Genomic DNA, 14343 nt, shown 5'->3' on the forward strand with positions numbered 1-14343 from the left:
CCAGCTGTTTGGACTCCCCAGGGAGGTGGGAATGAACACACTTGTTGCTTTGTCCATTTGTTGCTATTCCTTTCTTGATAGAAACTCAAGCTATCTTGCAATACCACATGGACTTTCTAGTGGGATCTCTGCTTCTTGACAAGTCATGTTTCCTCTCCTTTCTTCCTCTTTTCCTTCCTTCCTTCCTTCCTTCCTTCCTTCCGTCCGTTCTTTCTTTCTTTCTTTCTTTCTTCCTTCCTTTCCTTTCCTTTCCTTTCCTTTCCTTTCCTTTCCTTTCCTTTCCTTTCCTTTCCTTTCCTTCCTTCCTTCCTTCCTTCCTTCCTTCCTTCCTTCCTTCCTTCCTTCCTTCCTTCCTTCCTTCCTTCCTTCCTTCCCTTCTCCTTTTTACATGTCCTCATCCATCAGTATTCTGCAGATCTTTACTGAGCAAAGACTATTTGTGAATCACTGAGCAAGGCACTAAGGGGACATGAAGGTGAGCAAGCCATGGTTAGTGCTTGTGGTCCACCCGGTCAGCCCCCCTTCTTTATCATGATTCCTTAGGAGATACAGGAAAGCAGGAGCAGCTGAGGGTGATCACTTACCTTAGCACACCAGAGTTGTTTCTTTAGCCTGCTAGTTGTTGTCATTCTTTGGGAATTATGCTCAAGAACAAGGCTTGCCTTTTGTCACTACGTGGTATGAAGTATTGACAAAGGTATTTTTCTTTCTCTCCTAAGTCTTCTACTCTTTCTACTTTTTGAACCTGGGTAATTATCTTAGCTTGAACAGACTAGCTTCCAGGCTTGACATTCGACATTATCTCTTACCTTTAATGCAATGCCCAGGCCAGGTTGGCTTCAAATTGTTTTAAACATGCTCGGTAGAAACAGGCTTTGTCGAGGGGGAGGCAAAGCTGGGTAAGAATTATGGTCCACAAGGACTACAATCAGTTCCTTATGCTCATCTAGAGCATGGCTTCCCTCGTGTCCCACCTGCTGCCTTTTTTGAAAATTTTTTTTCTTGTTCCTTATTGCCAAATAAACAAGAATCGGTATTGGCTGGGAAAGAGAAGAGGAAGGGTACAGGGAGCTGGCGACAGATCCTTGTTCTGTCCACGACCTGCAAACTGGAGCCTTGACGCATTGACTTGCTGCCAGCCTGGCAAGGGAGAGGTCCTGTGCCTCTGGGAGCTCAGGCCTTGGCTTGGCTGCCAGCCCTGGAGCTGGGGAGATGGCAGGGCTTCCTTGACTGTCAGTGGGTCCGAGCCCAGAGCTCGCTTGCTCTCTTTTTGGCCCAGAGATGTTTATTATTTCATTAGTGACATATTTTAGCATTGATGGGTACAAATAAAGGACAGGGAACTTGCTGATACTAAGGGAGGCTTGAGCTTGGGTAAGAAATCCAGGATTTCCACCACTTCCACTGCCGAAGCTCCAGATGCTGTGAGGATTTCATTTCACCCATCCCTGGCCAGCTGCTGCTTTTCAACTCTCCTTGCCACCACCTGCAGATCACAGGGCTGAAGCAGGGTCCAGGAATAAAGTGTTATGGCCAATCAACATTGCCGTCAGCTGACAGAGGGTCAGCCCTAGTGCCACGCTCCTCTAATTGCCACTCTGCCTTGGCAGACAGCCCCCACCCCCCGCCCCCTGTCCCCCGCCCTGGACAAAGCTCTGGAGGCCACCACTAAGAGCCAGCTTCGGCAGGGCCTACCAGACTGAATGGCTTGGGTAGGCTGGCTTCTGTACCCACTGTTCAGGATGGAGCTTCCAGCCTCATCAGGTTTTGACCTGTCAGTCTTGTTGTACTATATTCTTCTGACTCTAGGGAGCAAAGGAGCAGGAAACATTTTGGAAACACATAGGGAGAACCCAATTCGGTGTTCTCAATTACCTTCTCCCTATTTCCAATTTCCAAGTATTTATTTCAAGGACCCAGAGAGGACACGGTGGAGAAACCTAGGACCCTACCACCGTGGCCACATTTCCATATCCACCAGTCTGATGCCAGCCTCCACTAATAAACAGTACCCTGAAATTGGCAAATGTTACTGAAGACTTAAACTAGGGAGTGACATTTACTATGGTTGGTGGCTTTGGGACAAAAGTGTTTGCCTTCTGCTTCAGCTCAACCCGTTCATCTCTCTTCATTTTCTGGAGAACACAGAATTAACTTGTGACCCATCTGTATCCTTATCTGGGAGATAGCAAGCTGAAGTTTTCTTTCTTTCTTTCTTTCTTTTTTTTTTTTGCTAGCCAGCTGACCTGCCTTCAAACGTGACAGGCTGCATGCTGCGCGCTGACCTAACCAATAACAGCACAATCGTGACTTAGTCGCTTGTCTGGAGAAAGAAAATACATATTTAGTATAAAGAGACGATATAAGCAATGGAACAGTTGGTTATACATTATAGATTGTAATAAATGAAAATATCGAGTGCATTTTCAATGATTAATGTATGAAAACTGTCATCACTTACTGTGCATTAATCAAGAAAAAATGCACACTTCCCGTAGTGGTTACCATGCAGGCCCACTGTTCAGCTTTGATAATGTGCATAATAATGCTCAGTATGAAAATGAGTTGGGGTAGCTGAAAATTTAGGATGGTTGCAAGTTTGGTGTAGTATTTGGATTAGCATCTTAATCTGTGCCTTGTCAGCCTCATCATGACACAAGCTATGCATTTTTTTTTCCAAAACTAGCAAAAATATGGATGTATCTTTTTTTTTTCGAACTTTTTAAGAAAAAAAAATCAATAGTAATGACCAAGGTACCTGCTTAAACAAATACTACCAGCACTCATTAGTTAGGATGGTTACATGTAAAAGAAATGATGCCAGATAGTAACAAATCCAAGAGAAGTTTATTATGAAAATGGCACCTGCGGATGAAAAAATTAAGTTACATAAAGACAACCATGTATGTGACATGTATGAGAATCTACAAAAGTATAAAAAGAACCCTGTTGTAAATGAAGTATGTACATTTCTGATTTGCAGCATTATCAATGGTCAATGAAAAAAAATGTTTCAAAATAAGCCAGGCACTCAGGAAGTTAGGTCCGGTTAGCTTCACACAAAACAAATGTACCATAGCTGTCGCTTTGTAACGTTTTAATTTTTTTTTTTATATATATATTGTAGAGTTGGTAACACTGCTAAGATTTTTACGAACAGAATATCCCTTTCCCCATTATTCAGCTACTTGGCACCAGTCTCCTCATAAAAGTTTTCATATATTTGTACAAGAAATAGTTAAAAACACAGACACAGTCTTCACAGGTAATGAAGTGTTTTTTTTTCATTTTGTAATTTTAAACACTATGGATTTAGACAGCAGCTGTGATTATCTGTTAGTTTAAATCACCAGAAATCATTTTGACACAACACAGAAACATTTATAAAAGAAAAAAAAAAAACAGCTGTCTAGCTGTTCTTTGTAGCTGATAGGTGCATTCCTTTGATTGTTCGATAGCTAGAGTAGAGCTTCCAAAATTAATCTTTAAATATCATGACTGGCCTTCTTCACCTTCTAAACCTACTTAAATCCTTCAAGTAAGCTCACTATTAAAATTTGTGGCATTTCACTTCTTTTTAGTTATTATTATTCCACAGTGATGTGGGCCCGACTCATGGCATCAAAGGTCCTAGAGGAAACCACGCAACACAGTGATATTCAAAGGACAGCCGAATTACTATATTAGCATTGCACACATAAACAAATATATATGACAATTCTATATTCCATTATCCCCTCCCCTTTTGTTTTTAAAAAATGTGGGTTGACCTTTGAAATAATTTTCTGTCTCACTGGTAATTGCTTTATATATTGCTCCATCAGCCAACCTGGAAGGAAACCAAAGAAAAGCACCCACTGCTTAGGTAGAGCACAAGGGACTCTGGGAATGTTAACAACTGAGGCTCTGTGGCATCAATTATTTAAAATATCTGAGCGTTATTCTTCAGTGCTTTGTGTTGCACTCCAGAAGAAAAAGTCATACCCAGAACTCCATTGTGGGAAAAATGGCTCCATTAACCTTGAGCTAGTTAAGAGTCTTTTTATCTCTGAGAATGAAAAAGATTTTGGGGAAGGGTGTGGGGGGGGGGCGGGGTAAGGGTGGGTGGGTGGAGGATAGATGGGAGGGAGAAGGGGAGACAAGAGAGGGAGGGAAAGGAAGGAGAGGTGGGGAGAATATACACCAGCAAAGCAACAGCAGGGATTTTAAAAAGTGGAACGAAAGATTCACAGACAGTAGAAGCAGCATAGGGTGACGTTACAGAGGAAGGCCACCACACAAAACTCACTAACCCCCAAGAATCACTGATTCACTAGGACTGCAGGAATGGGACTGGACCACTCCGGACTAGAGAGAGAGCACAGAGAAGACAAAGGACAAAACAACTACATTAGCTTAGTATATACTGCATATAGCAACACACATTGAAACTGCAATGGGGCCGACAGCCAAGGACACGTACACATTGCACACATTACAGTTCTCACATCTGTTATTAGATGCCTTAAAAACAGCTGCCAAAGATGGAGTGGAGGAAGAATTTATACTTGACAGTCATTTGGAGTGTTTGACACTACACTGATTTCTGGCAACAAAGACAAAATAGGAGATTTTTTTTTCTTTTTCTTTTTTTTTCTTTTTTTCCTTTTTTTTTTCTTTTTTTCTTTTTTTTTCTTTTTTCTTTTTTTTTTATTTTTTACTTCATGTGCGGTTTTCAGTTGCAGTTATCTGTTTGAAGCTTATCAACCCACTCTTTAGTTTTAAACCGTACTGGTTTCAACCTAGAAATAAGAGAACCAAAGGGGAAAAAAAATGCCATCAAATCAAATCAGTCCCCCCAATTACAACCTTCCCTTTTTTTTTTTTTTAGCAAGAAATGAAAAAGAAATAAAAAAGATGTTAAATATCTTTTCCTTCGTTTACTCTGAAGTGTTACTGAAGTCGCAAAAAATTAGCCTCAGTTAGACTGAGAAAAGGAAAAAAAAAAAGAAAAGAAAAGAAAAACAGCTCAACAAAAGGCAGTATGTACCTAAACTGCTCCTCAAATCAGTTTGATTGAGTTTTCCAAAGGCCCCTTTAAAAAGGGCTTTACTGACCCATTAAATTTAATGTGAGGCTATGTTTGTTAGTTGGGAGGTAAAAAATTTTAAGTCCTGCAGCAAACGTTAATGAGGGCTTTGTCTTAACTAACCAAGGAGACTGCAGCAGCGGACTCCAGACCAGGACAGAACACATTTTTTTTTTTTTTTTCCCCAAAACCCAGCCCAGGAGCTGCATTTTGTATGAAGACATTACAGATTAATAAATGATAGCACCATGGTTTTAGAAATTAAGTTAATGTTTCAGTAATTAACATTTAGTCCAACTTTTTTTTTTTTAAAACATTCTAGTCACAGGCCAGAAATTAAGTTTAAGAACCCAAATTATTCTTATGTGCAAGTAAGAAAACTCTTAAAATCTTAACCATAAAAAGAGAATTAAATTCTGCATAAAGTTCTAAAATACTATCCCCCTATCTTTAAAGGAATTAGGAACCAGAACCAAAGCCAAAACAACGAAACAGAACAAAACAAAACAACACCCCATTTCATTTGACTTAGTCAAACAGGGCACATTGTTTCTGCTTGTCTCTTTCAATCTTGATCACATCAAGATCTTGGTGAAGAAACCCGATGGTTGTCACTTGAGAAATCTCTTGACCACAAGACTGAGTATTCTATGGCAGAGGCATATACACATTAAAGGCATCTTAATAAAGATGCAAAGGAAAGCGAAACAACCCAACACACATCTCAGGAGAAGACAAAACGGCAGGCAACGGGTCATCTGACTCTCCGAAGGCAAAAAATAAACAATATCTGTACGGGAAAGAATAAGTCAAGGTAAAGAAAGAGGGGGTGCGGGGGCCCGCGGTGTTGAGAGGACGCTGGCCGGCCCGGGTTCAAAGTGCTGGAATCAAAAGGTCTAAACGAAGACGCGACGCTGCGCTGCGCTGCGCTGCTCTGCGCTGCGCTGCGCGGGCCCGGGGCGGGCGCGGCGCCTCAGTCCTCCTTGCGCTCCAGAGTCTGTGCCGCGTGGATGCCGTTGCTGTAGACGGGGAAGGGCAGCGTGGAGAAGAGTCCCTCGGCCGTGGTGAACACGTTGCCGGCGGGCATCTGCGTCAGGCTGGCGGCGCTCACGGCGCCCCCGAACGGTCCCGACATGTTGAGCCGGTGCACGTGGTGGTAGAGCATCTCCATGGGCGTCTTGGGGTCGAGGCCGAAGCCGGGGCTGTTAACGTCCACGAAGTTAACAGCGTGCGCGTTGGGCAGCAGGTTGCCCTGCATGGCCAGGGTCACCTCTGCGGGCGCGTAGCGGATGGTGCCGGTGGTGTAGACCCTCTGCGCCGCCGTGCTGGTGGCGGCCAGGGTCCCCGTCACCCTGTGCACCAGCGGGAGCACGACGTTGCCCGCCTGCAACCTCTGCAGCGCCTCCAGGTCCCCAGTGTACAGCAGGGAGTTGGCGGCGCTGGGGCCGCCCCCCGCGCCGCCGCCCCCCGCGCCGCCCCCCCCCGCGCCGCCGCCGCCGCCCCCCCCGGGGTGCTTGTCCCGCGGGGACGCCGAGAGCGGGGGCGACAGCGGGTCGGAGGCGACGGGGGCCAGGGCCGCGGGGGCCGCCGCGCCGAACTGAGTCTTGCGCGCGGCCGCGCCGTCGGCGCCCGGCGGGGTGAGGACCGAGTCGGGGATGGCCACGTGCAGCCCCGCGCCGCCGCCGCCGCCGCCGCCGCCCCCGCCCCCGCCCCCCTGCGGCGACGGGAAGTGCTCGGCGCTGGGGGGCTTGGTCATGCTGTAGGGGGACTCGTTCCTGGAGATCTCGCGGTTGGGCGGGTAGTTCCAGATGCTGCTGTCGTTGTCGAAGTTGATGGGCTCGGCGATCTCCGTCTTGATCTTGAGCACCGAGGCACTGTTGGGGGAGGCCAGCAGGCGCGGCGGCTCCACGAGGCCCGCGTCCAGGCCGCCGGGGCTCGACGCGCTCGACAGGCGCCGCCTGCTGGCGCTGCCGCCCTTCTGCCGTTTCCGCCGCTTCTTGCGCTTCTGGTGCTTGCCCGGGGCCTGCGCGCCCGCCTCGCCCGCGCTGTCCGAGTCCTTGGCGCTGTCGGACGTGAGCGACTCGCAGTTCTGCAGCCGCAGGTCCGACTCGCTCTCCACGTAGCGCTCCACCTTGATCTGCATGGGGCCCAGCGCGCCGAAGCCGTCCTCGCCCGCCTTGGCGCTCTCCAAGTCCGAGTGCTCGAAGCTGTCGTCGCTGTCGCGGCTGTCGGGGTTGCTGGAGCTGTGCCCGTCGTCGTCGCAGTGCATGTCGTTGTCGCACGCGCTGCCCGACTTCTTCCGGTCGGGCTCCGGGTCCTCGCTGTTCTCGGACTGGTTGCCCTTCTCGTCGGACTTGGAATTCTCGTTGTCCTCTGCGTGGGGCCGGCGGCCGGGGGGGGGGGAGACAAGAGACACCTCGTTAGCAGGGCAGGACGCAGGCGCACCTGCTGGGGGGGCGGGGTGTTGGCCCCCCTGAGCCGCTCCCCCACCTGCGCTACCTAGAGCCCGGGCTCTCTCCCTCTGGGAGGCTCCGACTACTCAGAGTGTGGGCGCGTTACACATGCACAGTCCCAGCTTTTCACCCAAGCCTGCTAAATCGGATTCTGTATTTCAGCAAGATCCCCGGGCGATCGTTTGGCACGCTAACCTTTGAGAAGTCCTGCAAGCAAAAAAAAAAAAAAAAAAAAAAAAAAAAAAAAAAAAACCTCGGGGCATCAGAGCCCATGATCTGCAATGAGAGGCTAGCGACCCAGAAACACGGTGGTGTGCAAGGTGGCTTTCTACAGACGTCTGCACTTTCCGTTGGTGCATATTTGCCCATGATTGAAAACCACACTCCTTATTCCTGTTTTTCTCTCTGTAGCACTTAGCCGTGCAGGGAATCAGGTGCTGCTTATTCTCATTCACCTTGATCTCTTCCCCCGACTACAGTACAGGCTCCACCGGGCGGGTGGTGGGATTGTTGTCGCTTTTTGTTCCCTGCTATGTTGGTAGGTAAATAAGGCGCAGAGCGTGTCTATTCTGGAACTTCTGCCCTAGTAAAGAACTGTCAAATGAATTCAGCTTAGGATAGGAAAACAGTCAAGATCCTCTGCGCTTTTCACCTCCTTCCGCTTCCCCGAAGCTCTGTCTAGAGTAGAGGGATATGGGCGTACAAGCCTGGAGAGCAGGTGCCCCTAAGGATGGAAGGGTGGTGGTGGTGGGGGACCCCTAGCCACCCGGCACATTAGAGGGAGATAGATTCTCCCAGTAACACAACTCAGGACATTTAGGGATGATGCTGATTTTGTGGCTCTGCTGTGATGCTTCTGGAAGGCGGGCTGTCCTGCAACCTTAGACAAATCACGGATCTACTTCATTTCTGTGGAAGACGTTGTTGGGTCAGAAGAGGCTTAGGATTCTTTGCAGCTGTAAAACTCCGTGAGTTCTGTGCTCCCTGGCCCTAAGCATGTCTGTGGAATGGGGGCTGGGGATTGGAGGGAAAGTAGATTTTTAAATTAACTTTCCCGGGCCCCAAAGAACTACCAGAAAGTCTGCTTTCCAAAGAACCCCTTACCTATGCCCTTAAGTCTCCTGCTTCGGAGGCTCAGCCCCAACTCGGGAAAGATGTGAGTATCTGGGGCTCAAAGGTACAGACTGTCTTAGAGATAGCGAAATAAACTGGCTACTGCTTCTGGTAAAGAGGCCAAAGCTGGCTGTGAAGTCAGGGCAGGACTCCTGTGTGGCCAGTGGAGGGCTGACACCGAGTGATTGCCAAATCAAGCAGGCTGTCTGTAGACTTGTATATGTACAGGCATGTTGGGGTTATATTATAGAATAATGCGTTTTTGTGTATAAATACCTCCCTTACCATACATATGTATGTGTGTATAGATGCCACGTACGTACGTGTGTGCACAGATGTATGTGGTGATACATAAACACACACACGGATGTACAGAGAGAGAGACTCAGTATCGATTTGATGCGACCTGTGTGTCTGCATCCGATGTAATGGTTTCTCCGCCCAGCTCCGATGGTGGCCCTGGGGCCGCCCCCACCCCTGGTGTTTGCGCAGGGCAGCCGTGAGCGTAGAACATGGAGAAGGAGGAATACCTGTAATACCTGAGGTATCTTTAGAGTCTGATTCAGAGTCGGATGTCTCCGAAGATTCCGAAGTTTTCTCCGGCAGGTGGGGGAGCTGTGCGATATCCATGGGTGTGTCCTTGTACTCGGGATTACTGCGGGCGACGGAGGCATTTATCAGGAGGGCGGACACCCCTTCTCCACGGTTTGCTTTTGACCATCTCCCCCCCGCCCCCCACCTCCTGGCCCCAAACTTCTGGAGCTTAGAGAGTTTAAAAGACTACGCGAGAAGCCATTTCTTAGGTCCTTATGGGACTTCTCCTGAGGCTGGGATTTGCTGTGCTGGGGTGCAGCTGCACCCTGCCACGAGGGCTGAATACCCAAATGCCACAGGAAAGCCACTAAAACGCTTTTAAATAATCAGGTGGCGCCGGGGACCAGGGCATTGCGCTGCTTGACATTCCTCCCAGTCTAACACATGCGGGGGGGGGGGGGGAGGGCGGGGGAGAAGTACTCTCAGCTATTCCTTCCCATACCTCCTGGTGTGCCCTATCTCCTCTTGGGCTCCTAATGAGTCCATTGCCTCAGTACCCTTGTCTTGGTTCCTTGATGGAGCTTCTCAGCTGCTCAGATGGCTCCAGAGCTACTGAGGGTGGGGGCGGTGTGCCGAGCCCTTGGCGCCTAATGATCTGACAGATGCACAGGTGCACCTTGGGATGCATGGATTATGGCTACTGAACTGTCAACACACCCATTACAATCACATTTTCAGCCGTTCATGTGGTGTACACCTGTGGCTTGTTAAGCTGGAACTCTGATTGCAGTGGGGAGAGTCCCAGTGTGAAAGAGGCCCTAACAGAATGGATCTAACCCCATCTGCACAAATGTGCTTAATTTTTGTTCTATTTTTAATTCAGAAACAGGCCTCTTCTGGAAAAAGAGTGTGTGTTTGGTCAGTTTGAGCTAGCTATCTTCTAGAAATGCCACCTTCAAGGCCAGCCCAATGTACTAGCAAATGTGGGCTACTGTAATCTCAAGACACAAAGAAAGCCGTCTTGCCTCAAAGTGGAAAATGCCTCTTCTACCCTCCAGGATGGCTAGCCGACCAGATGATGATTACCGATTCATCTGCTAATCTCTAGTGAAATCCCTATATTTGAGAGTCACTGTTTCAGTAACTGCTCTAAAGCGGCCGGTGTCGCGGGGAGGGTTAATTCACCACGATGGATTATCAGGCATTTACTCCTTAGTGTGAATCAGCTTCAGGGGCAGAGCTTTCTCTAGATAATGAGATGAGACTAATGGTGGGAAGGTGGCCTTAGACTCTCAGTCTCTGAACACTCTGGAGTCCCTAATTCTACCAACACGTGAGAGAAGAGGAGAAGAGCAGTCATTTCAGAATGGGGAACGAGAGGCCTGAATGACCCAGAAGTGAGGGTTTTGAGAAAATGAAAATATTGCTCAGGGAAGAACAAAGGAAAGGAAATGTGGGAAAGAAACTTTAGTAAGTTACTCTTTTGCTAATATTCAATAGTTGCTGTTTTGCCAAGGCCACATCTTTTTCTTTTAGATCTTTAGCCTCTAGAAGTGATGCCAGTGAAATGGCAGACGTGGTGGTTTCCTCTGCTAATGCCCATCTGCGTTAGTCTCCTCTGGTCCAGATGGGGGTTCACAAGTCACTTGTCACCCAGCTTGTAGACTTCTCCCCGTGAACTCAGGGTGGGTCTTTGGGTCAGCTGACACAGGTCTACCGTGTCTGAGATTGAGACTCTTGAGCCTGAAAACTTGTCTTTGGTACCCAGACTACTTCAGTCCTCTCCCTATGGAATTAGATGGACTAGAACCACCAAACACTTAGGAGCTTGTACATTTGGTCCCAGGCCAGATCAGTGGTGTTGATCCAAAATTTCATGGACTGACCTCTCCTTAACCCTTCTCATTCCTTCCACTTGGGGGCAGAGTCAGAAGTCCTGAGAGGGATGAAGCAGTAAGAAAGATCCAGACAGCAAGAAATCATCTCCCTGAATGGGAGTGGCCAAGTGTACAGATGACTTCAGTGTACTGTGTTCCATCAGCATGGGGGACAGATTATCTTCCAGTCTGTGGCGTTCCTGTTGCTAATGCCTGATTTCTAGTAATAATGGGTCTCCTTGGCGCGACGCCATTTTTGACTAGCAAAAGAAATGTTCATGCCACAATACCTTATTCTGGTTTCTCTTTGGCATGTGAGTTTTTATAACCTGCATTACACATAGCCACTGTTTCATAAACCTCTTTGTAAAAGGATTCCTTGGCATCAGAACTCATCTTGAGCATATCACGAACACAGGAGAAAGTTCACATGAAAATCAGGCCTCGGAGAAAGCCACATTAAATACACATACTTGGACCTTTGGAGAGAATTACTGTAGCGTCGAAGAGGTCAGAAAAGGAAAAAGAAAGTAGATAAATGAAGACTCTTTTAAGTGGTGCACATTAAGGCCCTCTCTAGAGCAATAATCATTAGTGTCTGATTGATATGCTATTGGTAGCAAGCACATTCATGCCTTCAAGTCATCACCAATGTACGTGAACACACTCTGAAGGGTCAGTGTGCTGATGAGCCATGGTTGTCAGCATCTCGGCTCCATTTGGCTGTCTCCGAGAAAAATGGGATTCAGGTACTCCCTGTCTAGATTATCAGCCAAAGGGCACCAACTTCCATTCATAAGACCTACTGGAAGCGTTCCTATTCAGACCACGTGTTGGGTTCTGCTTGGTGGCTTTAGGCCGAGAGAAGCCAAAAATTGGAATGACAGTGACGGGAGGCAGCCAGGCTGCGAGCATTCTCATAGTTTCATGACGGAAACGGTGGAAGACCTCCAGGAAATTTTGCCCCCAGAAGCAGCCCAACCAAGGTCTTGGTTTTCTTTTTGCTTGGTTGACTCCAAAGGCAAAACGCTTTGGATGAGGAAGGAGAGAGATGAGGAAGGAGAGAGAAGAGGGGTCGCAGACTAGAGTTTAGGAAGCTTGTTGAGCCTGGCCTCATTAATGGATGTAAATTGGGAGGGCACATCAAAATAGCAGTAAAACTAGACCAAAGTTCCATGGCATGAGGCAAAAGAAGATTGCTTTCATTTATATACCGATATTGCCTTGATTCCGGCAAAGCAGCCCACTTGGCTTACCAAAACTTGAATGCCTAGGGAATCAAATGCTGTGTAATATGCTTAAGGTTTCAAAGGGATGGGATACAGGAGGGATATAATGAACCCTGCCACTTTTTCCCCATGCCCTTTTGCTTAATTTTCTCAAGGACTGGAATGCACGAGTGTAGGTTTATGGGGTGGGGAGAAGGAGGTGCCTCTTGAATGCTTCATCTGTCGGCAAAGGTCTGTAACCTTTTTTTTTTTTTTTTCCTAGCCTGACCATTTGTGGGGGAAACCAAAGCAACCTCTGCAGAGCTGCCCAAATGTTGACAGACCAAGAATTACTAAAAACGTTGTGAGTCTGCCCTGGAAGTCCCCTCCAACATTGCTCTGATCTTTCCATATTTCTTTGAATCTTGTGGAAGGAAAAGCAGAATTTCCACATATTTCCACACCAGATACTGCCAAAAGATAATAAGACATGTCAGCTATTAACCATGGGCTGCATATTTTATAACGGACACAGAAATGAAAAAGAATTAGAAAATATACCTAAGAAGATAATTCACCCAGATGATATTCTTCTCATTTGCGTTCTTGGCATTAATAGCTATGGTGGCACTAGACTGTATCCAAATATATCCTCCATTCTTCTGCATCCAACGATAGTACTTCGTCACACACTGGCCCTTATTCAGCACTGGGGGAAAAAGAACAAAACAGAAGGCATTGTGTATTAAGATGGGGACCAAATGATTATCATCTCGGTAAAACGGCAAGCTTTGAAAGGGGGGTGTCCCACACTAAGCCAGGGGTGCCCTTCTGTATGCTTAATGTAGAATGCCATTAGTAGGACAAATAAAATCAACAATTCAGTGGAGCGAGGGTTACTAGCATTTGTAGCAGGACTTTATTCCGTTTTGGGCAGCCATGGTGTGAAAGGGAGAATAAAAGGACTACAAATCTTGTTGGCTCACAGAATACCTAATGTGGTGTGGATATTGTCAATGGGTTTGACGTCAGACGCTAACAAAGGAAAATCTGTATGTGATTTATTCATAGCTGCGAGGTAGATCTCTTTGAGATCCCAGATATTTGAATGGTTCCGAAGATGCTTTACCCTGTCTTTGATCATTTCACCTCAGTGCAAGCAGTATCAACCAGTGTCCTCCTACATCTGTTCCCTTTGATCTTGTCTAACAGAATTTATAGTCCGCGTATGAACAAAATTTACATTGGTCAATCAGGGGAAATTCTGGTGAGACTTTACTGACTGTTGGAACAAAATAAATCCCCCGACCAAGTCAGGGAGAAACCCTGGCCTAAGGGAGGCACGGAATTGACTTGGCTGGAGCCAAACAGAGTGACAGCTCCACACACGCTCTGAAATATGGCCCCAAATGAAGGAACAAGTAAAAACAATCAGTAATGTGAAACGGTGCCATTAAATACCCACTGAAGGAGAGCTTTAAAATGCAGATGTTAAAAATGATACTTTAACCAAAATCTTGCCAAGTTGAAATTGATTTGATTTGTATCTGGGTACTCCTGAGCTAGTAAAAGGGGGAAAGTGCAGTAAATCATCCCCTGAAATAAAGTGCTATGGAAAGGAGTGGTTTCAAAGGATGCCGGAAATGTGAAAAACCTGCGGTTATTACTTGGCTGGGGATCGCAGGGACTCCACACCCCCGAAAGCGCGCCGGCTGGTTGGCCACTAGAGGGCAGTGTGCACTCGTCCACGTTGCCCACTTTTTGGCATGTCCTTGTCTCCGTCTGCTAAAATGAAAAACCTCTAACTGCTGTAATAAATTTGGCTAAATTAGCTGCTAAATGGTTATCTCAAGTAATATGTATTTGCATTAATCATCTTGCTCTAAACCAGAACAAGCCAGAGTCCTAAAGACGTAGTAAATTCATATTGTCCATTTAATTACGGCTAATAAGTGCTTCATATACAATAGTTTCATGAAGTACATTTTGATTTTTTTTTTTTTTTGGGGGGGGGAGCTGGATGGGTAAAAGGAAGTCACTTTGGAGAAGAGCCGCATTTTGAGGCCGTTGAAGCTCATCCCGTCGCGTCT

The 14343-nt window shown here is 47.0% G+C and overlaps 1 protein-coding gene across 5 annotated transcripts in view; it reads right to left on the bottom strand.

The window, feature by feature from the left end:
- Window positions 1-2851: 2851 nt before the first annotated feature.
- The window catches only part of NPAS3 (neuronal PAS domain protein 3), an 841567-nt gene continuing 830075 nt past the window's right edge, over window positions 2852-14343 (bottom strand). For 4 of the 5 annotated variants that reach the window (XM_041759624.1, XM_041759623.1, XM_041759627.1 and 1 more), the window contains 3 exons: window positions 12815-12962; window positions 9165-9289; window positions 2852-7441 (listed from right to left, as the gene is read on the bottom strand). In XM_041759624.1, the coding sequence (XP_041615558.1) occupies window positions 6042-7441; window positions 9165-9289; window positions 12815-12962 (1673 nt within the window). In that variant the 3' untranslated portion in view covers window positions 2852-6041. The remainder of the gene's footprint in view (window positions 7442-9164; window positions 9290-12814; window positions 12963-14343) is intronic. The other variant, XM_041759625.1, reaches the window with a different exon arrangement.

Source organism: Vulpes lagopus, chromosome 6, assembly GCF_018345385.1.
Source record: "Vulpes lagopus strain Blue_001 chromosome 6, ASM1834538v1, whole genome shotgun sequence".
NCBI classification, from domain to species: domain Eukaryota; kingdom Metazoa; phylum Chordata; class Mammalia; order Carnivora; family Canidae; genus Vulpes; species Vulpes lagopus.